The 25,276-nt window shown below is 54.2% G+C and overlaps 1 protein-coding gene across 3 annotated transcripts in view; it reads right to left on the minus strand.

The window, feature by feature from the left end:
• Nucleotides 1-25,276, minus strand: part of PDE2A (phosphodiesterase 2A) — an 89,850-nt gene that overhangs the window by 22,989 nt on the left and 41,585 nt on the right. For all 3 annotated transcript variants that reach the window (XM_070425562.1, XM_070425563.1, XM_070425560.1), the window contains 2 exons: nucleotides 9,116-9,205; nucleotides 5,313-5,401 (listed from right to left, as the gene is read on the minus strand). In XM_070425562.1, the coding sequence (XP_070281663.1) occupies nucleotides 5,313-5,401; nucleotides 9,116-9,205 (179 nt within the window). The remainder of the gene's footprint in view (nucleotides 1-5,312; nucleotides 5,402-9,115; nucleotides 9,206-25,276) is intronic.

Here is a 25,276-nt window from a genome sequence, read left to right on the forward strand (position 1 = left end):
CTGAGTGAGCACCCCATAGTCTCAGTGTTCCCGGGACAGCAGAGGGGAGGCTGGGCTGGGGCAGGTCAGCCTGGTCTGGGTCCAGGTCGCCCTCTGAGTGCTGGGGCATCAAGGATCCTCAGTCCTCAGGGTCCACACGTGGCACCTCGCTCTGTAACCTGCCCTCCCTGGCCCAGCCACGTTCCATGGCCCCAGACAGGCCATGCTCACCTCAACCCACCCCCCATTCGAGCCCCTTTCCTCTGCTGGGCCTTTCCCAGAACTGCTGTCTCCACCCCAGATGGGGGTGGGGGCTTCATAAACTGCTCACACCCCAGATGGTTCTCTCCTCAACTTAGAGCCCCCACTGGCCTGCCTCCTGACTCCCCCACCCCCTGCTCCCCTACTCCCTCTCCAGGCTGATGGGGGTGAGGGGACTCCTCCCCCTGGGCCAGCTGTCCACGTCGGAGGCTAATGAATGACTCAGCCCTGGGCGCCGGGTGGTCATGCCCCACTGAAGATAAAGACAGATGGGCGCAGAGTGCAGAGAGGAACGGGTGTGGGTTTTATGACAGTTCCGTCCCTTTAACAACTATTTGTTTAGTGGAAAGAGTAGACGGAAAGGCTTTCTGTTGGTGGGGCCAATGGTCTGGAAAGAGCTGGGTGTCCAGGCCCCTTTCCATTCTTCTGAGACCTTTGTTTGGTGTGACCCCAAGCCTTGTACTGACATCCCTCCTCCCACCCTCTGATCTCTCATCTCTCTCAGAGACAAACTATGGTTCAAGCCAGGTCCTGGGCCCTCCGCTCCCTTTCCCTCTCCCAGAGTGTGAGGCTCCAGAGATGGGAACAGACTATTCCCTGCGTCCCCTGGGACAAATCAGAGGGACGACAAATTCTGTGGCGAGAGGGAACCAGCTCTAAGGAAGAAATTTCTCAAGGCTGGGCCTGGGACCCCTAAGTGCTAGGGGAAGTAGGCAAGCAGCTGGGGCTCCTGTGGGCGGTGTCTCCATTGTAGCTAAAAAGCCCTAGATTTTGCTGCACTCAGCAGTGGGTAATCAGAGGCTTTAAGATGGCAGGAAACACAATAAGAAGAGGAAAGTGGCGGGGCTGGGGACCGAAATAGTCTGGGAGATAGAAGCAGGGCACCAAGAAGGGAGGGGCGGGAGCCTTCCAGGAAGCCTTTTGCCCAGGCAGGCCTCCAGGATTCTCTCCCCTCCAGCCCCGAGGCCCCTTGCAGCCCTTGGAATCCAGAGCTGGGCCTGCCCACAGATGCCAATGTTCGATCCTATCATGTCAGGGAAGTCAGACTGAGGCCCAGGGAGGGAGCACAAGATTGTAACTGCAGCCATGTTGTCCGGGATCCCAGATCTCCCCACTCCCAGCCCACGGTTCTGCTTGTGGACAGAACCACTACGGCCTAGACACCTTTTCTGAAAATTGGATCTTTCTTGGTGCCAGGGAACATGGAGCAGACCTCCTAGAGCAGTGGTTCTCAACCTTCCTAATACCGCCACCCTTTAATACAGTTCCTCATGTTGTGGTGACCCCCAACCATAAAATTATTTTCGTTACTACTTCATAACTGTAATTTTGCTACTGTTATGAATCATAATGTAAATATCTGATATGCAGGATGTATTTTCATTGTTACAAATTGAACATAATTAAAGCATAGTGATTAATCACAAAAACAATATGTAATTATATATGTGTTTTCCGATGGTCTTAGGCAACCCCTGTGAAAGGGTGGTTTGACTCCCAAAGGGGTCTCGACCCACAGGTTGAGAACTGTTGTTCTAGAGGGCTTCCGTCTGGGGCAGCCGTGGGCAAACTATGGCCCGCAGGGCCAGATCCGGCCCGTTTGAAATGAATAAAACTAAAAAAAAAAGACCGTACCCTTTTATGTAATGATGTTTACTTTGAATTTATATTAGTTCACACAAACACTCCATCCATGCTTTTGTTCCGGCCCTCTGGTCCAGTTTAAGAACCCATTGTGGCCCTCGAGTCAAAAACTTTGCCCACCCCTGGTCTGGGGCCTGGAAGAGAAGTGAAATGCGGGCTGGTCCAGATGGAGACGGCAGGTGGGACTTTGCAGAGGAGGGAGCACATCAAGCATGGCGTGGAGCGGGCGGGCAGGAAACCCAGAACACACTGGGAGGATAGGGTGCACCAGGCGCCTGCAAGCCCCAGGAGTGGTAGGGGTGTTGGGTCAGAAATAGTAATCATGTTCTGTTAACCATAATTTCTGTTCTGATTAGAGAAAGCACATTCTAACCTGGCTGAGGGTTTACAGCCTGGGACATGGGAGTTAAACTGGAAATGAGAAGGAGGTCCATTCTCCTTATCTGAGAACTGCCTATTACCGTGGCGAGGCGCATTGCCTGTAACCTGTAACCATTATACCCATTCTTATTCCTTTCGCCTACCGCCCCATGCCTATAATTCCCTTTGCCCACTTCCCCTTGTAATCTTTGTCCTTCCGCCAGTATAAGCAGCTGGCTTATTGGGGGGGCGGGGGTGGGTAAGAGAATATTTTCATGGATGACCTGCTGCCCTCCCATCCTGCCGACATTATTAGCATAAACGCTCATATGTGATTCAACCCTGTCTCTGCTGAATTGACAGGCAGCCCGGACTCACTGGTTGTCCAGTTTCAGGGGCACTGGCAGGAGGGGCTGGGGAGCTGGTGACCCTCTCACTGCCCTGGGGCCCATCTCCACCTGCCTCCCCACACTGTCCTTAGCCCATTCGCTGCCTTTCCTCTTGGCCTTATCTCTTTATGATCCGCCTCCACGTCACACCTGCTGCTGTTTGCCAGCCCTCCAGGGTTTCCTGGAGGAGCACCCCCTGCACTGGGCACTGCCAGAGCCTCAGGCTCCACCTCGGCCGGGGCAGAGGCAGGCGCCTCAGCCTCCTGTTGGGGCCAGTGCCACAGATCACCCCTGGAAGTACCCTGTAACCAACCCCACCCATTTTCTAGAAAAAGACTGAGGCCAGAAGGGAAGTAATTTTCTCAAGATCACCCACTGAGTACATGTATTGGGATGTGGGGCTGGAGGGCCACCAGCAATCCCTGAGCTCCTACTATGTGCTGGGCATTATGACAGCACAGGCCTGTCTGACCCCATCCCAGTGCTCTTCCCCCCTCCACATACCTACGTATCAGCCCTAGGGGGGACGCGGGCTCACCACCAGACAGGGGGTAGAATGCAGATTTCACCCCAGTCTTTGCCAGCCTGAATGAACTTTGATCTCCAAGTCCTAAGAGATGCCCCTCTCCCATCACCCCTCACCTACCTTACCTCCTGGGGCTCCTGGGATTTCTGAGCCCTGTCTCCCAGCAGACACTGGCCTCTCCCTCTCCACTGAACTCTAGGCTAATTGAAACATTCACTCTTATCCTTTTTTTTTTTTTTTTTTTGACCTTTCCCAAAGGCTTCACGGAGTCTACAGTGGCTGGGGGTTGGGGGATGAAAGGACCTGAGCCCCCTCTGAGATGCCGGGACTGCAGACCCCATCCCAGCAGCAGAACCTCTGAGGGGAGTGTCTGCAGTCTCAGGAGGGCAGAGTGAAGCCTGCAGGATGCTCCTTCCACCTGCTATGCCCCTCTCCCAGGAAGGCCTTCTTTGCTGCTCTGAAGAGACTTCCTGGATAGCGCAAGCTCATATTAAGCAAAGTTCTTGAGAATTAGGGGTGAGGGTGCTGGCTCAGAGGAGAAAAGAGGACATTTTAGCATTTTTTCTTCTTGAGATGCCAGAGATCTTCCGGCGGTCCCTGTCCTGCCATCTCACAGATGGGACAGTAGAGGCCAGAGAGGGGCATGGCTGGCTTGGTTCTCCCAGCCCTTGGGAGGAGTTGTCAGGAAATGCTGAAGGGGAGGCTGCCACCCACCCTGGAGGCGCACCCCCTGCACTGGGCACTGCCAGAGCCTCACGCTCAGGGAAAGTGGAATGGGAGAACAGGAGGTGGGAAGGCCCTGGGGTATTGGAGAGACGCCAGCCTCTTCCATAGGGAAGAGCTGAGGGAGAGACCAGCATCCTGGAATCCAGGGTTCCAAGTGCCGGGACCACCAGCAAGCCCAGCCTGAGGACCTCCAGCATCCCCAAAGAGCAAGTCTTCCCGTGGCACCTGCGAAAGGTGAGTATCGTGCCAGCCTCAGCTACCACCTGAAAAAGCCACAGCTCTGGACCTCCCGGCCTGCTGGAAAAGCTCTTCCCCAGGGAGTGAAGCGCTGCCTTCCAGTAACATGCCTGCCCCCCACCCCATGTGCTCACTCAGCCCCCAGATCCCGACCCAGTGCTCCCTGGCCCTTGATGGCCCTGCGGTGCTTGGAAGTCAGTGAGCACATCCTCCCGTGCCCTGCCCTCCTCTGGACCCGCAATCCTGCCTGTCAACACTTTCTCATCTGACAAGTTCCACTTCCCCTCATTGTTCCCTGAATGGCCAGTAGCCAAGAGACCATGTCCCAGGCCTGGCTCTCTGCCTCCCACTAGGTATGTGGCGTTGGGCACATCTCACGATGTTTGCCCGTCCGGAAAATAAGGAGGCTGAATTCAATAGGCTCAGGGGTGTCAGGGGACCATAGGGCACCAAGCCCATGTTCCTGAAGTCAGTGATTCCAACATTCTGTCATAATGAAAACACAACCAGGCATTTATCATTCATACAGTTTTAAGTGCTTTACAAATGTGCTAAACTCATTTAGTCCTCCCAACAACCCTATGAGGTAAGTACTATTATTATCACCATTTCACAAACAAGAAAACCCGAGGCGCAGAGAGGTTGGGTGTCTTGCCTTAGGTTGTTCAGCTAGTACATGGGGAGCTGGGACTCAAACCCAGGCAGCTGGGCTCCAGGACCCACTGCAGGACAGTGCCTGTGAGCTCTGTCCTCAGATGCCGCGAACTCCTGCAGGCCCAGCACTCAGTGACTCCGAACTCCGTGATTCTGTGGTTCTGTGACGGTGAGAACCTTCAGGCGGTTTTCCTAGCCTGCCCGGGTTCTAAATGACAGACTGCAGCCCTGACATTCTGGGACTCGGCTCTGAGGAGGCCGCAGCGATTTACCAGAGCTTTCTGGGAGGAAACCTACCAGTTGGCACTTTCCCAGGGTCACCCATTCCTCCAACCGACACAAAAGGAGGCATTGCTTCTCCCCTCTATGCTGGAGTCAGTGACCCAGCCGAGGAACCGCACCTGTGTCCACTCAGGAGGGGCTGGGAAGCTGAGGCCAAGGTCAGATGGGGAGGGTCAGACCAGAGGACTTTGAAAGGTGCCCAGGCCTGAGATCCTTGGCCATGAGGGAAAGCAACAGGGCGGAGGATGGCTCACCGGACTTTTCCCTCCTGGGGCAGCTCGTGGGGAGGGTCCTCACACACCAGCCGGGACTCCCTGTCCAGAAGGTAGGTGTAGACTGTTTCCTAAAACAGAAGACACTCATGAGACCGCGGAGAGGCCCTCCCAGCTGCCCGCTTCCAGCCTGTACACAGTTCCAGGTACCAGGGTCACGGACCCTCTGGGAGTGGGCTCAAGCATCTGATGGGTTTACGCCCCAGGTAATTCTAACATGTAGTCAGGGTGGAAAAACTCCCTTATGAACTTACCATTTCACTGTCTCCTCTCGGAAGGGGTTCTGAACAGGCAGTGCTCTATGACCCTGCTGGCTTTTCTTATCTATCATCCTAAATCCAGGGTGTAGGGAGGGAGTCATGCAGTGAGGGCAATGGAGATGCTCTATAAGGCTGCGCTAAATGGGAGTTGGTTGTAGATCCCTAAGAGCAGCCAGTCCCACCTGGGGAGAATGTGGCATGTTTCCTTGCTGTGACTCCAGCCTCAGCAAACAATAACTCTGCGTCTACTCAAGGCCTTAGTGCAGGAGGGGCTCAGAATGTCCCGGAAGCTTCCCTCTTACCTCAGAGACATAAACAACTCTACAAGAAACCACACACTGTGATCCAAGCTGGGAGGGCTTCCTGGAGGAAGTGACCTTAAAGCTGTAACTGGTATGGAAATTAGACTCATTCAGGGAGTGGGCGAAGCACAGAAGAATGGCTTCTGGGTTGAGTGGCAGGTATGTAGGTGTGAAAGTACTAAGTGTTTATGGAACAGACAGTGACGGTAGGAGCACAGGAGGTGGGCTTGGGGTCAGCAGGGGCTGAGCTGGAAGGGCCTGTAAACCAAGCTGGAGCTGGATGCCAGGGGCTGCTGCCAGGTGGAGGGCTGTGGGGTGAGCCCTGAGAGACAGGAGCAGATTTGTATTTTGGAATGATCACTTCCCAGAGTGAGATCAAAGCTCTGCTCAAAAATTGTCCAGTCCTAGGGCCCAGAGCAGTCTCAGCCTCAGTATCAGTCTTGGAAAAATCAGTTGCCTTCACTGACCCACATGCAAAAATCCACATTCTCCCCAGGTGGGACTGGCTGCTCTTAGGGATCTACAACCAACTCCCGTTCAGCACAGCCTTATAGAGCATCTCCATTGCCCACACTGCATGACGAGGGAGGCCCAGAGAGAGGCCAGTGTGTCCAGCAGAGCCCCTGCCCCAGTGGGGGGGCATGCATGTGCTCAGCTAAGTATCCCGAGGGGCACTGTTTTCTCAGTGGCAGAATGGAGAGCTCTCTTCTCTGCTGTTGGTATCAGGGAGGGCTCCTGGAGGAGGTGACATTAGAGCTGGGTGTTGAAGGCCCACCTTCAGTAAGCGTGAAGTCCTTAGTAAAAGCAGTTGCCTTTCATGACGATGAGCCCATAATCCTGCCAGTCACTCTTGTTGCCTTTGGCTGTCCCTAGCCAGCCCTGACCCTCTCCCAACCCCCAGGAGATGGCCTAGTCCTCCTTCCAGAGAACCCACGCCAGACACAGTATGGTATGGGCTGGGGATGATAGGGCCTGAAGGGAGTGGGAGGGACAGACATAGGCAAGGCCTGGAGCCCCCTTGGCCTCCTGGGTGAGGGTCCAGGCGGGGAGTTCAGGGATGAAGAAATCAGTGGGAATGAGACCACCCACTCCTCCTACTGCAGGCCATATTGTCATCTGGCTCTTTTAGCAGCCTAGGCGGGGCCTGTGGGATTTGTCCCTAAGAGACTGAGACCCCACAGCACCCAGAGTCACACAGAGAGTCCTCCCCTGGCAGAGAGAGAGGTGGACGATCCGGGGTGGGGAGGCAGAGAGGACAGCTCCTCACTTCATTTCCGGTTGTCCCTCTGCCTCCCACACCCTCACTCTCAGCCTCTGGGTTAAAATTAGCTGAGTTTATTGAAGAGAAGAAAGGAACAGTTCCAGACACATCAGCACCATCTGCATTCGGGGCTGCCTGCCACAATGGGTGCTGATGAGGGAGCCAGGTGCTAGCGGCTGTCCTTACTTATGGGGGGGGCGGGGGGAGGAACGGAGGAGGAACACGCCCCCCCCATCCAGTCTGGAGGCAGAGTAGACCTTCGATCTCCCCCATCCACTCTTTGAAGGCTGAGCCCTTCCGTGCTATCCAGACAAAGCCAGGGCTTCCCGAGCTCAAACAGGTCTCTTGGATGAACCAAAGTAGACATTACCTACTGTTTCAGGAACCTAGTCAGCTGTCTTTCCAGCACCCAGTGCTGGGCATCTATGTGGGCATAACTAGGCACCCTGCCTGTGAAGGTCTGGCCAGACACCTCTTCCTCCCCCTCCCTGGACAGCCTCAATGGCCACAGAGGGGCCAGGCAGCCTTTGTGGATGCTGACTTGCCAGCCTCCCCACCCCCTCCTTTCCAGATGTGTCTCCACCCCAGGCCAGATGTTGCCTCAGTCCCATCCTTCTCAGGGAGGATTTATTTTTGAGTGCCAACACACCACCCACTTCCTGCCAATTTCACGCTCAGTAAAGCTCACTGTTCAGCCCTCCTCCTGGGCTCTGAACTTCTAGGAGGTTCTGAGAAGGCAGAGCTGAGGAGAGAGAATGGGAGTGCTTAGGTGCCAAGCCCCATGTGTCCCTGTCATGTTGTGTAACCTTGGGGGAAGCACCTGCCTCTCTGGGCCTTGGGTGGTGTATCCATCAAGCAGATTCAGACACAACTGGCCCTGGGGTGGGTCACCTTCTGAATTACCCGCATTTCCTGGAGCAGAGGTTGCCCTTGGCTGGTATCTAGAGTAAAGTCTTCATTCCAGGCTACGGGGACTCAATTTAGGCATCTCCCCTCCAGGAAGTCTTCCGTGCCCCTTAGGCTGGGTCAGACCTCCCCCTCCGGATCGATAGTCCTCTGCTTCCTTCCCTCTATCTGGCGCAACTGAGACTCTGCTGCTTTGGGTCCTGAGGGCCAGTTTATCCATCCTACTGCCCAAAGGCGGGACAGTGACCATCGGAGCCAGGTTGGGGAGTGGCCTGGGGCCGCTGAAGAGGGTCAAAGTTTCCTCACCCAGACACTCTGAGCTCGGGCAACCGTGGTGACCAGGTGACCATGGGCCCTGGCAACCTCCCTCCTTTCTGGAGGTCACTTTGACTGGGCACAGGTCCATTCATCGAGGCTGAGCCCCTTTCCAGCACCTCCCAGACCTAGCATCAAGGAAGTTCTGCATGTCTGCCCTCCACTCCTCCTGCTGTACGTATTCCAAAGCCCACCTGCTGCCTCTGTGTCCTAGCTGTTATCCGACCTGGGTGAATACCTTCCATTATCTGAGACGTGCTCTTTTCCGTTAAGCTCAAAGGCGCCTGTCTCCAACATTCCAGGATTGCTATGTAAGTTCATTCTTTAGGGTTTAGCTTCAGCCCTCCTCCTCCAGGAAGCCCTCTCCAACACTCAACCAAACCCTTCACTTCCCCAGGAGAGTCCTCTTAAATCCTCACCTGAGGTTATTTTTTCCATTGGTTTTTAAGAGAGTGGAAGGGAGGGGGAGAGACAGAGTGAGAGAAACATCGAAGTGAGAGAGACACACCCACTGGTTGCCTCCCACACGCACCCCAACCGGGTCTGGGAATTGAGCCCGCAACCAAGGCATGTGCCCCTGACCGGAATGGAACCCGGGACCCTTCAGTCCTTGGGCTGACACTCTATCCACTGAGCCAAACCGGCTAGGGCCTCTTCCTTCTTTCTTGACCCCGTGTGAGGTGCAGCAAGATGCTGGGCAAAGGTTTGGGGGGCAGGGGGAATGTGAAGCCAGGTACCTACCACTCCGGGGAGCACAGCGGAGAGGGCCTCCTTGACAGCCCTGCGCAAGCCCACGATGTCGATGACAGAGCCGAGGCTCAGCAAGGCATCCTGGAAGAGAAGAAAGGGCAGTGAGGGCCTTTGCCAGGCAGAGCCAAAGGCTCCCAGACACTGGGATCCAGGATCTTAGGGCCTCAGAACACAACAAGTCTTCAGGCCCTTGAATGTCCAAGTCCACTCATCTTCCAGATGGGAAAACCGGGTGCTCAGAGCAGGACCGTGAACCTAGCAAAGAGCTCACAGTGAGTCAAGAGGTAAGTTTAGACTAAATCTCAGGTCTCTTGCCCTTTAGCAAGGACAACTCTGGCCTAGTAGGGAAAGCACAAGCCTCCACATTAAACAAGCAACCAACCAACCAAGCAAACAAAAAACCCACCCAAATTTGAATCCTAGATCCACTATTTATTAGCGGTGCGTGTTTTGGTCAACTCACTGAGCCTCAGTCTTCTATCTATACACCGGGGGCAACTGAGCCTCTCTCCCCCTTGATATGAAGATAAAATGAAACTGAGCCCCAAAAGGTGCCTTCCAGATTATCCTACACAGAGTAGGTGCTCAGCTAAATACCTGCAGAATCTGGGTCCTACTCACTTTCCCCAAAAGGAAGGTGGTCTCATTTTTCAACTGAATGAGGGGCGAGGTTAGGAGTACCAAGAGCTCAAGGGATGCATGAGCCCACGACGGGGAAGAAACGCCGCTGGGTCAGCCCCTCGAAAGACAGAAGGAGAAGTCAGCCTTGACTGCCTCACAGCGTTCCGGTCCCAGGAAGAGGCATTGTCCTTGGAGAGCCGGAACAGAAACAAGAAAGGTCCCTGCTTCTCACTCTATTAACTTGGCTGGAGCCTAGGCGATCAAAGGGAAAGGTAACAGAACCGGGATCCAGGGCCAAGGCAGGGTTATGACTCATTCTGTTCACTCAGCCATGTCCTCCCCGCTAGTCCTTGGAAATTTTTTCTGATGTCTTCCCTTTGGACGGCTGGGTCTGTGTTCAAAAAGCAAAGTGAGTATCTAAAAGAGAGACATGGCTTGGCCCCTGTTCATATGAAAATGATATGAGGTTGAGGGTCTTAGTGGACCACAATCTCAGCATGAGCCCATAGCATGAGTGTGGCTGGTAATAAATTAAAATGCTGAACCCACAGGCCATATTGATAAAGATTTGTTAACCTCAATAGAGAAGATGACAATTACCCTACTCCTATCGTCTGATCAGACCACCCCAGTGCACTGTGTCTCAGATAAGGACAAGACGAGACTCAGAGTAAGGAGGGAACTGGAAACCAAGGCCTTCATATGACTAAGACTGAAGAACCTGGGGTTACCTAGCCTAAGGCAGAGCAGACTCAGGAGTCTCAGTCTTCAACTCCAATCTCTCAGGCTCTCCTGGGCAGGGGGCTGGCCTCTGTGGCCCCAGGGATGGCCTGGAGATCCATAAGATTTCGCAGGAGGCTGCCCTTGGTCCAATGGGATGAAGGACCTTCTTCCAGGCAAAGCCATCCTACATAGGCGGAGGCCACCAGGAGAGAGGGGGGAGTGAGCTTCCCATCCCTGAGGCTATGCAACGAAGGGCTAATTGCCCATTTTTTCAGAGAGGCTACACAGAGTAGTCCTGCACTGGGGCCCAGACTTCAGCTCCAGACTTGCATCTTCTTGGCTTCAGTTTCCTCCCTGCCCTCCTCCCTCCCAGTCCTGTGTTCCCAGGAGGGGGGAGCAATGGGCTTTCTTCCTGCATGCTCACTTGGCATTGCTTTCCCCAACTCCCAGCCTCCCTTTGATCCCTGCTACTGCTCAAGGATGAAGACGAATTTTGATCATAGAGATATGTCCCTGCCCTTGGACAACAGAGGCTGCTGCTTCCAAACAGTACAACTCCCAGATCGAATCAATTGTCCTTCGGCGCTCCTCATCACAAGGCACACACCCTCAGCACCATGCACACCTGGCGGCACAGCCACAGGCCCTCACACCCTCGCAGAAACACCCCAGCGTGCCTTCAGACTCCCTCCTGGTACACGCGCGGGCTCACATGGATGCATTTCCCACAGATTCACAGGGCCAGGGCTCAAAACACCTGCTCGCATCATATACATGCAGGCTATGGCGGCCTTTAGGGGTCAATCTGCAGACTAAAGAGGGGAGGAAGAGCTGATGCCTCATATAATCCTGAAGTAGCATCTGCAAACCCAGGCTCCTCAGAGTGATTCCCAACAGAGAGTCCTAGAAGGTGGTGCTGGCTTAGGTCTGCTCTTGGCTGGAGACAGAGGGTGGACGAGGTGAGCAGTGAGGAGCCCTGTCCTGCAGTTGGATATGTGTGCTGTGGAAGTTGGAGGAGAGGGAATGGAATATAGGCACTGATGTAGGGGAATTTTTTTTCAAAGCCACAGGCTTGGGACAGCTAAGTGTCCCCATTTGACAGATGAGGAAACTGAGGCTCAAAGAGAAGCAAGGCCCCTTCTGTGGTCAGCCAGCCGGTCAAGGCAGAGCCAAGTTCAGAATCCAAGTCTCTAGCTCTGTTCTGCACCTGCCCCCTAGTTCCTCCTCAGGGGGCTTACAGAGAATAGTTTGTCGTGTGTTCCCATTGGTGGGCTCTTGGGCCTGTCCTTTATTTGGATTGGGGGATTCCCTGACCTGTCCTTTACTGGAGTTGGTGGGTGCTTGTCTGGCCTTTGTTCTGATTGGTCAGTTTTCTGTGACCAATCCTGCTAAGGGCAGGATAATGGCAAGGATGGGAGAATGAGATAGGAAACTTCGGGAGAGTTGGGGCAGCAGCAGGGAGAAGGTGTCACACCCAGCCAGACTGGGTTGGATGCAGACAGGCCGATGGTCTGGGGCTCTCTGCCTGGCATCCTTAGGTCCATCCACTTCCTGGCCCTGCCCTGCCCTGCCCTGTCCGCCCCAGGACTGGAGGGTGTTGGGTGCAGGAACATGGCTGGGAAGGGCCACTCAACCTTGCCCTCAAAGAGTTCTTCAAGGCTTGCTCCTCCTTGGACCTTTCACAGATCTCAAAGCAGCATCACCTCCACTGCATCAACTCAAGGGGGACATAACTCAAATTCCATGAGGTGGGGCATGGAGAGCAGGGCGCTGCCCAGTGACGGGAGGAGAGAATCAGTGGGGCATGAAAGTGGGGGAATCCCCCAATGGGAGGCACGGGGTGTGGGGGGCTGACAAGGCTCAAGTCAAGGGCTAGAAGCCCAGCAATCTTAAAAAGAGGAAAGGGAAGCTCAAATAGAGCCATCCCTGCTCTCATGCACATCTACACGTGTCAAACATACACATGTCGCCATGCACACACCACTGACCAACATATATGCATACACCTCACACAAACATGCACACACGAATAGAAATGCAGCCATATATACAAATAGGCACTTGGGCATGTGCACGCAGGCATTCACACACGTGTGCGCACAGCCCAGACTCGGGTGGGGTGAAGGAGGTCACATTTCCTGCCTCCGAAGCTTTTTTGAACCAACATCTATATAAATGTCAGCATAACAACCAGGCAATTTCCAAGACCACAGGGGAGAATTTGTGGTGCATAGAAAAAAAGCAGCGATTTCCAGTCCTGCCCCAGATGGACTACAGAAGCTCTGTGTGGCCGATCAGCAAGGGTCTTCTGAGCCTTGGTTTCCTCGTTAGTAAAAATGAGTCCTTCAGCTCTGCAACATATAGTTCTATGGTTTTGTGTTTCAGTTCAATGCAGATGGATGGATGGACAGACAGAGGGTGGGTGGGTGGGTGGGTGGGTGGAAACTCCCTGCTTTCCCCAGCCCTACCGGTAGCTCTGTGGTTGGAGGTAGGGCCACTCAGCATTGTAGACAGTGCCACTCCCACTCACTAGTCTCTCACCCCAGGTACTGAGACAGGGAGCCTGTTCTGTTCCGGAGGAGCCCGTTTCTCTGGGGCCAGCGTTGGGGCTGGACCAGCATTTCTGCACTCGCCTGGGCGTGGAGAAGGTCTGGACTAAATTACTTCTAACTCCTTAATGCCTAGGATGATATGAAGCCAAAGACCTCGGCCTTATGCCTTCTGATGGCGTAAGGAACTACTGCCCTTCTTGAGGGTCAGTACCACTGTCACAGCCTGCTCTGCTGTCTTGTCTCTGTGAGTTTCTATGTCTTTTCCACCTCCATAAACTACTTCCTGCTCTCCCTGCAGCCTAAAACTACCCCCCTCTCCCCCACACACACACCTCTGGAAGGAAGCTCACAATGCCCTTCATGGTGGCCTAGAAGAAATAAAACACCAAAATCACATCAAACCCAGTAGTGCAATGCCTCCCAAGACAAGTTGTGTTAGTGGGACGGGCCATACATACTGGTTCTTCCAACTCTGCTCATGTGAGGTCCCCTGTGTGCCGGGCTTTGGTGTCCTCTTCTCTGAGGAGGGGGGCTCCTTCAAGACCCTCCAGGACCTCGAGCCCCTCTCCCTTTCTAATCCTCTTTCCTTCCCTCCGGGGCTGTGTCTCTCTCTCTCAGATTCTCTCTCTCCAGTTTCTCCGAGGGAATCTCTCCCTCCCACATCTCCCTCAGGCCAGGTCCATCTCTTCCACAGTCTGCTCTCCCGTCTCATCTCCAAGAGTCTCGATGTCTTTTCCCACCTCCAGGTCCTGGCTCCTCTCATGGCTTCTCCTGCCATCTCTCTCCTGCCCACTCCGGTCCCGCCCACTCCTTCCCCAAACCTCCAAGTAGTCACCTTGAGGACTTGGGGAGAAACTGCCTGACCCAAGATGAGCATCCACAGAATGGGGGAACCCCAGAAAGTCCGCCCCATTGGGAGAAACCAGGGGTGCCAAGGCAGATGCCATCTACACTCCTTTGCTTCCTGCCTCCTGTTCTGGTGGGCAATATACACAATCTCTTATCCTCCAGAGAACAGAGTCTTCAGAGACAAAGGAGAAATCTGTCTCTATGCCCAGCACATGCCTGGCTCTAGCAAGCCCAGATGCTCCCATCAGGGTGATTGGCAGAACTCCCCCAAAGGAGGCCCCCTGGGGACCCAGGCCAGAGTAGCCCCCTTTGGCTGGGCCTCAGACCCCAGCCTGAGCCCGAGCACCCAAGCTTATGCTGTGACTCTCACAGCCATCGCAGCATGCCTAGCCCTGTACTTGGAGACTCTACAAGGAAGTGGGAGAGGCGGCCCAACCCCCCCCACCACCCACGTCTGCCACCTGCCCAAGGAGCTAGCTAACAGACATGGCGCCTTAAATACTCAGAGAAGAGCTGCCCAGGAGAACTAAGATCTTACAGCTCCAGACCTCCCCTCAACAAGGTTGAGCTGGACCAGCAGCAGGAGAATGGAGGAGAGAGGCTTGGTGACCCTCTGTGACTAGATCTGAAGGAACCAGAAGGAGAAGACCCAGGCCACAGCTGGACAAGCTCAAATGTCAGTGCCCTGCTTGCATGGCGTTGGGAAAGGGAAGGCAGCGTTCTCAAGCACCTACTGTGGCTAGAAGTGCCCACCAGTGGTTCTCACACTTGAATGTGAATCCTCTGAGGGCTTGTTGCCATGCAGATTGCCAGGCTCCACCTCCAGGGTTTCCCGTGCAGTGAGTCTGGGATGAGGCCAAGAATTCCCATTTCCAAAACATTCATAGATGATGAGGGTGCTGCTGGCCCAGAGGCCACAATTTAAGACCCAGGGACAGGCACTACCTCTAATCCTGCCACAAATGCTGGCAGGTAGGTGCCTGCTTTACCAACCCATTTTCTAGGTGAGGAGTTTAAGGGTGAGAGAGGAGAGGACACCCTGTTCTCTGGAAGCAAGTGCAGGAGGGAGCCTTCTCAGGGAAGGTCCCAGAGGAGGTGCTGAGGGGAGAGACCATCTGGTGGGACAGTGGGGCCCCGCTTGGGACCAGGGCATGTGGAAGGGCCTCCCTCCCTCCTATCTTTCTCTTCCTCTCCTTCCTCCTTTATTTCCCCTCCCCTCACCGCTCCTCCTCCCTCCTCCCACCCTTCGCAGACTCCAGCTTCAGTTGTTACTCCAACAGGGCCGCGTCTCCAGCCTCCGAGCCACACTGGAGACACGTGCACTGTAGAATACACCTGAGCCCAGTCCTGGCGCCGCCCCCCCCCCCCCCCCCCGTGTCCCCACCTCAATGAGCTGGTCCCCTCTAGGAGTCACAACTAGTTCCTCCCAGGTTCATCCTCTCTAAGCCGGTCTCAGCTTCTACTTAGCTTCTGTCTCCTCCAAAATGGCCTCCTGATTGTCCCAGGTTTGGGTGTGGATGAGGGATGGGAAGGGGAAAGAAGTTGGGGAGAGAAGGAAGGAATTGTGTGAGCACTCAGATCTCTGAAGGCCTGGCTCACTGGGGTCCCTCAGTCCCCAGCACAGGGCTGAGGTCAGGAAAGGAGAGACTAAGGGAGCAGCCAGAGTGGGCAGAACTGGGTGAGGGGAGGGGGAAACGGCCCAAGAGGCAGACCTCAGATCAAGCGGACCAGGACAGGCTCAGGGCTCCTCCTGCACCGTCCCCACCTTCAGCTGCCTCCACACGACAGAGCCAGTAGCGCCTCCCTCCCCACTGCCCACACTCTCCTCCATGCCACTGTGCCTCCCAGGGCACACCACCAGCATCCCTTCATCCCTGCTGTCCCACTCATCTTGCACCTGATGCTTCTATCGTCCTAGACTCCTGGCCAGGGGTCCATGTGGGCAGTTAGGCACAGCGGGCTGTCACAAGGAGGCAGATGTAAGCTTGCTCTGAGTGAGTCATACCACAAAAGACAAGCCTAAGCCGTAGGGAAGGGTGAGCTCCCTGTCCCCAAGGGTGTGCAAGGAACGAGGCAGGGGCAGGGCGGGGGGGCTGCCAGGTAGTGTGTGCCCTGGGGAAAGGTCTTGGTGAGCTTGGCTGTCCCCGTCTCTGTTTCTGTCTCTCTGGATTCTCCATGTTTGTCCCTCTTGCTGTCTGTTCTTCTGTGTCATATGTCTCTCCCACTGCCTCACTGCTCAGTTTCATGACTGTATTTGGCTCTATCTTCAGGGCCTGGCCCAGCCCAGCTGTTCCCCAAATCCTGGGGGGGAGTTGGGGGGAGTATGAGAAAGAGACTTTGATAGACAAGAACCAATTCAGAGACAGAGGGACAGACCCTGGGGACAGGGGCTGGGGAGGGTCACATGGCCAGGGTCATATAGCCTCCTGCCCCCTCGCCCACTGAGGGCAAGTCCCTGAAGACCAAGCCAGATCTGGAAGAAATGGGGTCCACCCTTTCCCTCTAGACTAAGTGCTGGCCACCCTCCTGCTCCCTGCCCTGCAGGAATGTGTTGCTCCTAAGAATAGCCCTCTGTATTGGGGATTGGCGTGAGGAATCTGGGGGCAGGGTTCATCTCAGGCATGCCCTTGCCTCTGGGCTCCCATCCACGTTGTCCCCCAGAGTGAAAGCTCTATGAGTTGCCCCCCATCCCTACCTGCAATCCAACGTCAGTCTGACTGTGTCCCTCCCTTGCATAAGAATGTCATGGCGCCTGCGCCCAGGACAGGCCCTCAGTGCCCAGGCCTTGCTGGGAGCTGTTTGTAAAGCTCTAAGCACCTGGACAGCACTACTGCTGTTCCTGTGACTCCGTGATCCAGGCCCCCGAGCTGGAGCCTCTTCCCACCTCTCCAGCCTTAGTCCCGCACCTCCTCGCCCCTCCCACCTCCAGGCCTGGGCCCCTCCATTTCCATCTCCTGCACTGGGATGTCCTCTCTTCTCCTTCTTGTCCTTCCAGGACTGTCCCTAGTCCACCTGCTCCAGTGCCTGGTCCCTGCTGTGCTATTCTGTTCCCCTGGTCCTGCCCTCCAGCATTCACCTCTCTGCACTGTTCCTGGGCAGATCAGCAAGGGCTGAGCCTCTGGCACTGAGCAGAGGGTAGCACTGAGGCCCAGGGAAGGGGATATGGTAGAAAGAACCTGCAGGCTCCGGGGCCCTGCACCCTGCCCTGAAATCTGGATCCTACTGGCCCCACCCTCTCCCCACCCCAGCTTGGGTTTTCTCTTCTGCACCCTAGGCCTGGAGTCTCTCTCAATTTCAGACTCCAGAGGAGAGCCCATCCAGTCCCACCTCCTCCTTGCCCCCATTCTCTAGATGGGGGCACTGAGCCACGGAGAGGGGAGGTGGTGGGCCCGCGAGCCCACCGGAGCTGGCCATGGACCTCGGTCATGCTGCATCATTGTGCAGGGTCCCCATCAGCAGGGCTCAGAGGCAGGGGCAGGCTCCTCACACAACCCACCGCCCCGCCCACCCCACCCTGGCAAGCAGCCTGGCATCCAAAGTTATTTGCCTTTGGAGGGCCCAGGAAGCCAGAGAACAAACATCCGGAGTCTCTGGAACTTCTCCCTACTCTCTCCTCACATCCCAGGATCCGGGAGCCACGGAGCAGGCGCACACACACACACACACACACACACACACACACGCACACACGCACACACCTCAGGGCTGGGTAAACATGTGAGCCCAGGAGATCTCATGGGATTGTTGTGCCTGTGAAGCTGTGCAAATCCTATAGAAACCCGAAACACAGCCCCAAACCATGACGATGCCCCCACAGACCTTGTACAAGTTTTGTCTTGGAACTGAAAATTAAAATCGCTTTTGTATGACTTCTTTTGATTGCCAAATTCCGGATGCTCCCATCGAAACTGATGCACTCATCAAAACTGACCTTTTCTCTCACTCCCTGGGAGCTCCTGCTTTGCTGGAGACTTAAGCACATGTGTGACCTGCCCATTAGTCGTCCATAAAGCATGTCCCTGGGGCCATCATGTGACCAAGCAGACTATGTCCCTTGAGTCACTAGGAGAATGTCTGTGTGAAAGCACGTGGGCCTGGGATTCTGTAGGAGAATGTGTGTGAGTGTAAATGTGTGAGCACCCCTGTGTCCACATCTGTGCATGAGCCGCCTGCGTGTGCTGTGTCTGTCACAGCCTGTGTCCGTGTCCATGTGAGCCTGGGTGTGCCCTGTGAGTGTGCAGCTGTCTGAGGGAGGGTGTGTACCCGTGGCTGGTTTTGACTCCAAATAAGTGACTGAGTGCATGTCTGAGTGTTGGCTCAGTGCATGTGGCCGTTCTGATTCTCCTTCCCCAGGCGCCACCCCCCGCCCCCCGCCCCGTTACCTCTGCACACGTCACCTGCGTGGCACTAGGCGGGTCTTTAACCTTCTTGGGCTAAGTTTCCTCATCTATACAATGGTGCCTTCTCCCAGCACTGCTGAGAAGACGGGAACCACACGTCCTGCCTAAGCTGGCTCCCAGCAGGGGACTAGGCCACCTCTGAGCAAGTTAGAAAGAGGTGAGCTCAACCCCCTGGGCAAATGCAGCCCTCAGGGGCGAGGACTGGCGGTGGGGGAAGCGGGCTGGGTGTCAGTGCCGCCCAGTTCTGTGGGAGCCCCTGTGCAAGGTACAACCTGCGAGGTTAGAAGCAGCGGCCCATTCTTCCTGCCCCATCCAGGTGTGCAGTCGGGTCTACAGGGTCCCTGACACTGGCACTGGGTGGACCTGTTCCAAATGAGGCTCTGAGGACACCCACCCACTCCGAACCATGCTCTACCCTCTCCATCCCCAAAGCCCAAGAGAAGGAAGGCCTTCCTGAAGCCATGAGAGGGGCTGAGCAGACCTGGGCTGCAAAGTCCAGCTGGGCTGGCTGGAGGCTCAGAGACCCCCTCCTCCCCTGGCCCATTGTCAGATGGGGAGACTGAGGCATAGGAAAGACTAGGGACCCTCCCAGGGCACAAGTGACCCTGGTCAGTCCAAGCTGTTTCAAAACCTCTCTCTGTAGTTGGAGTTGGGGAGACCCAAGCTTTGAACTCTGTTGGCTCCTAAATGGAGTCCAAAGGGAGTCCAAGGGAGTGGGTGGGGTCCTGAGAGACAGGCAACGTCGAGACCTGTGCCCTCAGCTGTTAGGACCCACCCCCTCCTCCCCAGCCTGGCCAGATCCCCTAGTGGTGTGATTAACCAAATTATGGGTTTTTTCTTCAGTAAATTGCATCGGCCTAATTGAATGAGGCTGTAGGAGCCTGGGCTGGAGGCTGACAGCGGGTGAAGACGGCAGGAGCCTGGAGGGGAGGGTGTGGGAGCGAGGGGGAGGTGCTGACAGTGTGAGCAGGGACAAAAGGATTGTGGGCACAGGAGAATACGGTATCAGTCATTCAGTGACCCCTCTGCACACCCACTCGCTCCCCTCACCCCAGGTGCCTGGGCCGAGGGATGTGAGGAACGGTGCTCCTCAAGAGAACACTGAGCATGAGCTTAGCGCCGGGTGCTGTTCATTTAAAAGCACTATTTCATGTAATCCTCCCAACAGCCCCATTTTCCACTTGAGGGAATTGAGGCTCAAAGACAAAACGATTGCTAACTGTCAGAGCCAGACAGGGCTGTCTGACACCCCGCCCTTGCTGTTCCCCGGTACCCACGGCCTCCCACTGACCTGCTCCCGTCCTGCCTCCAGGAGACCTTCCCGGGGAGTTCAGAGGAAGGAGGGGGCCTCGCTCCAGCTTGGATTCAGGCATCATTTCTGTCCCCACCAGGCATTTGTCCTTGTCCACTCCGTGCTGTCTGTCCTCCCCCTGATGGTCAGCAGCTGCGGCTGGGGCTAGTCCACATGGATCTCACACACACACACACACACACACACACACACACACACACGTCACCTACGGCACATCCACATACACTGTCCCACTCTGTGTCCCACTCATCCCCCCAGGACGGCACCCAAGGACACGATTGCTGTCACCTTCCTGTGTCATGTCCCATAGTCCCCCACGGTGTCCACGTGTCACACATCACCGGAGCACAGGCCTCACACAGTGAGACCATCACTCCCACCCTCACTCAGGGTGCCCGATCCCCAGTCACACACCATGTTCCCAAAGCCCACAGAGCCCCCTCACACAGCACCGTACACTCAGTTCCGAGCTGGCTCTGAGTTGCACGGTCACATTTCAGTGTCATTCAGGACCTTCTGGCCCTAATAAAATCCATCTTTGATGAAATGACATGATGTCTGGGATTTACTTTAAAATATTTCAGCAAAGCAACCTATGAAGTGGGAGAAAATATTGGCAAACCTTTTATGTGATACAGGGTTAATAGTCAGAATACGTTTTTTAAAAGCCCTACAACTCATCCATAAAACAAACAAACAGCCCAGTTTAGAAATGGGCCACGGACTTGCATGGACATTTTTCTAAAGAAGATATATACAAATGCCCGAGAAGCACGTGCAGAAGATGCTTAACATCACTAATCATTAGGGAAATGCAAATCAAAACCACTATGAGGTGCCACCCCACACCCATTAGGAGGCTGCCATCAAAAATAAGAACCAGAAAATAACAAGTGCTGCCGAGGATGTGGCGAAACGGAAACCCCACGGGCACACCACTGATGGGAAAGTAAACAGGTACCGCTGCTGTCAGACGCGGTATGGTGTTCCTCAAACATTTTAAATAAAATCTCCCTGGGATCCAGCAATTCCACTTCTGGAAATATCTATCTGAAAGAATTGAAAGCATAATCTTGAAGAGATATTTGCACATCTATGTTCATAGCAGCATAATACGCAACAGCCCAAAGGTGGGAGCAACCCCCCTGCTCACCAATGGACGAACGGCTAAACAAAATGTGGTGCATACAGCGTGTCCCAAAAGTGTGTACACACTTTGAATGATTATAAAATCAGTGTTTATCCACATCCAGTTCATTTTCAAAATTTAAGAGAATCTACAGGAATGAATAATTTTTTTGGTCAATGTCTGTTTTCAAACTGATGACCGTTCTGGTCCAGGCATTGCTGATGACTTGAAGCAATGGGATCGCAAACATCAAGCATCATTTCACTCTCTATTTGTGTGCCTTCAATTTATCGACTGTTGCTGGTTTTGTACAGTAAACTTTATCTTTTATGTGTCCCCATAAAAAAGAAGTCTAGTGGCACTTTAGGATAAATTTTATTTTTGTCCAAAGCTTAGTCTGGCTTCACCCATTATTTCAATTCAGTTAAACGTGAAAAGGAGTGAATATTAAGTGAGTTATCAGCTGTTAAAGTGTGTATACATTTTTGGGACACCCCATATATACAATAGAATATTATTAAGGCTCAAAAATGAAGGAAATTCTGACACGGGCGACAACATGGATGAATCTTGACGGCAATACGCAAAGTGAAATAAGCCAGTCACAAAAGGACAAATACTGTCTGAGAAAGTAGAATGGTGGTGGCCAACGGTGGGGAGAGGGGAGTTTTTAACGGGGTAAGTTTTGTTTTGCAGGATGAGACTGGTTACACGTCAATGTGAGCATATTTAACACGACTGAACCATTCGCTTAGAATGGTTACGACGGTCATTTTTAGGTTATGTACATTTTACCACAACTTAAACATTTTAAATAAAGTACTTTAGGAAAGAAAGAGGAAGGAGGGATAGATGAACTAAATGTACTCAAATCTTGATAACTGTTTAATTTGGGTGACGGGCATGTAGCAAGTTGATTATATTATTCCCTCTATTATTGTGTTTAAAATAGTCCATAATAAAAAAAAAAAATTCACTCTCCCTTGACCTCACACCTCTTTCCAGCGTCCATCCCCCTTCTCTGCATCCCTTCACCACCCAATGCTTCAAAGGGCTGACTATGCTCTGTCTTCACTTCGCTCTCGCCATCTGCCCAGGCCATCTGGCTTCTGGCCCCACCTTGTCACTGACAGTTCTTGTCAGGCAGATTGGTGCCCATGCCCAGTCCCACAGCCTCCCCATCCCCACCTTACCACAGGGCAGCAGCATCCTCCCACCTTGAACCCTCCCCTCTACTCCTGACCACACCTTCGCCTCCCTGGACACTCCTCCTCTGTCTCTGCTGCTCCTTCATACCTCCCGGCCTCTAGATGCTGGAGTAGTCAAGGCTCAGGGCTTAGGGCTCAGTCTTTACCTCTGCCTGGGTCATCCCAGCCAGATCCATGGTTTAATGGACCAGCTATGGCTGCCAACTCCCAAATATATCCCCCGCCTGGCCTCTGCCACCCACTGGACATCTTCACCTGCGTGTTTGACTTATGTCCAAAACAGGACTCTCCATTTCTGCCTCCTTGCTCTCTCCCGTCTCACTGATCCTGGCCCTCCCCCAGTCCTCACCATCTCAGTAACATCTCCTCCACCCATCACTTGGTTCTTCAAGTGAGAAACCTGGGAGCCATCCTCCATTTTCCCTCTGGCTCTTCCTCTCGCTCATCAGCAAGTTCTATCGTTTCTACCTTCCGAATATCTCCAGAGTCCATCCATCTCTCTCCAACTCCTCTCCCGTCCCCTTAGCCCAGGCTCCACTGCCTGGGCTGCAGTAGCCTCCAACTTGTCTGGCCACCTCCTCTCAGCCCTTCCAACTCCTCCCCCACACACTCTGCAGCCTGAGCAATCCTTCAAAATCATAAACTGAACAGTGTCACCCCCCTGCCTGAACTCACCGGGGTCTTCCCATGACAGCGTCACACACAGGCCACGTGCTCACACATCACATCATCACAACCATCACACACAGCGCCACACACCCTGATCCCACGCTATGTCACAGCCTCGCTGCACACAGCCTCACTCTAGACCAGTGATGGCGAACCTTTTGAGCTCGGCATGTCAGCATTTTGAAAAACCCTAACTTAACTCTGGTGCCGTGTCACATATAGAAATTTTTTGATATTTGAAACCATAGTAAAACAAAGACTTATATTTTTGATATTTATTTTATATATTTAAATGCCATTTAACAAAGAAAAATCAACCAAAAAAAATGAGTTCGCGTGTCACCTCTGACACGCGTGCCATAGGTTCGCCATCACTGCTCTAGCCTGTGCTTGGGGCACACACTCAGCTTCACAATTCAGTGTCAGACACGTGGACCACAAACTCAGGACCACACCTACTGTTGCACAGTGTCATTCATCAGTGTTTACATATTTGATCCTCATGATGTCACACCCTCAGGGCCACACACTTGCTATCACTCAGCAACACAGAGTCACACAGTATCACCGTGTCGTACACTCGGTGACACATCCACGGTCTCACACAGTCTTCCACAAGTGGCGTTACACGTGGTATCACTACCACTCAGTGTCCACCCCCAGGGTCACACTCAATGACTCCCCCACTCTCCACTCAGTATCCCATGATTGAGGTCACATTTGCTATCACGTGGCACAAGCTCCGTGTCACACACTCAGAAGAACGCCCACTGCCCCACCATCAGCGTCTCAGTGTCACCTCGACATCACTCTGGCCCCACAAGCTCCCCTCTCCCCAACCCCGCAGGGCAGTCGCCAGAGCTGCTGCCCATGTCAAGGTTGTTTCCTGTTGTTGTGCTCAAAGTCCTCAGCCACTGCTTGTTCCTCTAAGGATTTCCTGTTGTCAGGGCCCCCGTCAAGCCTGGCCCAGCCTGGGACACACAGCCCAAGCCCAGAGCTGGCCAGCAGGAGCCCTGGGCCCCTCTGCCCCCTCATTCTGGCTGGACCCATGGGATTTCCCCCATCCAGTCCCCCAGTCTCAGCCCACTGCCCCACGCCCAGAGCGCCCAGGCCTGGGTTTCCCAGGAGGGGCACCTGTGGGCAGCTTGGAAGAAGCCGACTACATGGTCTGACTAGCTTGGGACAAGACCTTAGCTGGTCTAGGGGCTCAGCCTGAAGCCGCTGGGAGCCAGAGGAGGGGGACAGACAGTGGACAGGGAAGGACAAAGGGTTAAGGGGTTAGAGCGTTAGGGAAGGCTTCCCAGAGGAAGCCAGCTGAGAGCTGGAAATCCGAGGAAGAAGAAAAGACATCCCAGGTGGGGGCACCAGACAGGAGCAAAGGCTCAGAGCAGGAACTCGAAGTGCAGGGCTGACAAGGATAAAGATAGGAACACGAGAAAGGAGGTTACATTGTGGGATTTGGAGAGAAATCAATTTCTCTCCTATCAGCGCGCTCCTCTCCTCCGGGCCAGCATTCCGGTTCTGGCAGCAGGAGCCTCGGGGCACACCCTTCCTGCCTGCCTTCAGGGCCCCACGGATTGCCCCCAACAGCTGCCAAGCCCCTCACCTCCTGCCCCAGGTCAGCCCGCAGGAAGGACATGCAGAGGCCAGCACACGCTCCCCACACGGCCCGAGATAAATATTTCCCGAGAAACGGAACTTGTTCTCTCTGTGTTTACAGCCAAGGGCCAGGCAGGGTGGTGGGGGAAGGGTCAGGCAGAGGAACCTCATCCTGAGCCCAAAGCATCTAGCCCAGCACTGCCTCCGGCCTGCTGTGTGCCTCCGAGCCAGCCCCTCGCTCTCTCTGAGCCTTCATTCCAAGCCTGAAACTGGCCAGACCTCCCTGGGCCTTAGCCTGCCACAGCCTCACCCAGTCTCAGCTTGTGGCTTCTCCGGGTGTAAATCCCTGGTGCTTGATGCCTCCTCTTCAGAGGAGCCTTCTCTTAAAAAAAAAAATAAAAATTATTGATTTCAGAGAGAAGGAAAGAGAGAGAGAGAGAGAGAGAGAGAAACATCAATGATGAGAGAGAATCATTAATCATTGACTGGCTGCCTCCTGCATGCCCCACACTGGGATCCAGCCTGCAACCCGGGTATGTGCCCTGATCAGGAATCGAACTGTAACCTCCTGGTTCATATGTGGATGCTCAATCACTGAGCCACAACAGGTGGGAAGAGGATGGCAGGACCCGTGTCTGCCCATCTCTGCCTTGTCCTCAGTTCATCAGGGGTATGAACAGACAGATGAACAGACAGGCAGAGAGACAAGCTGGAGTGGCAGCTGAGACCGTCTCCCTGGGCCCAAGTGCCTGCACACCCCAGGCCTGTACAGCCCAACAGGTGGGCACAGACAGATGGCAGGGCCTCGGAGCCCCTATGGATGCCAGATGCCATGCAAAGTTGTTGGCAGCAGCCCCCTTGGGACCACGGGGCATCATTGAGGCCACTTGCTCCTGATGTGGGGAATTCAGGAGGAGGCTGGCACATCTGCCAGTTGGAAGCACTCACAACTTTTATTTTATTTATTTATTTATTAAATATATTTTATTGATTTTTTACAGAGAGGAAGGGAGAGGGATAGAGAGTTAGAAACACTGATGAGAAAGAAACACCGATCAGCTGCCTCCTGCACACCCCTCACTGGGGATGT

The sequence above is a fragment of the Myotis yumanensis genome, unplaced genomic scaffold (assembly GCF_028538775.1).
Source record: "Myotis yumanensis isolate MYYU_CA2020_CCGP unplaced genomic scaffold, mMyoYum1.0.hap1 SCAF_10, whole genome shotgun sequence".
In the NCBI taxonomy this organism is placed as follows: Eukaryota; Metazoa; Chordata; class Mammalia; order Chiroptera; family Vespertilionidae; genus Myotis; species Myotis yumanensis.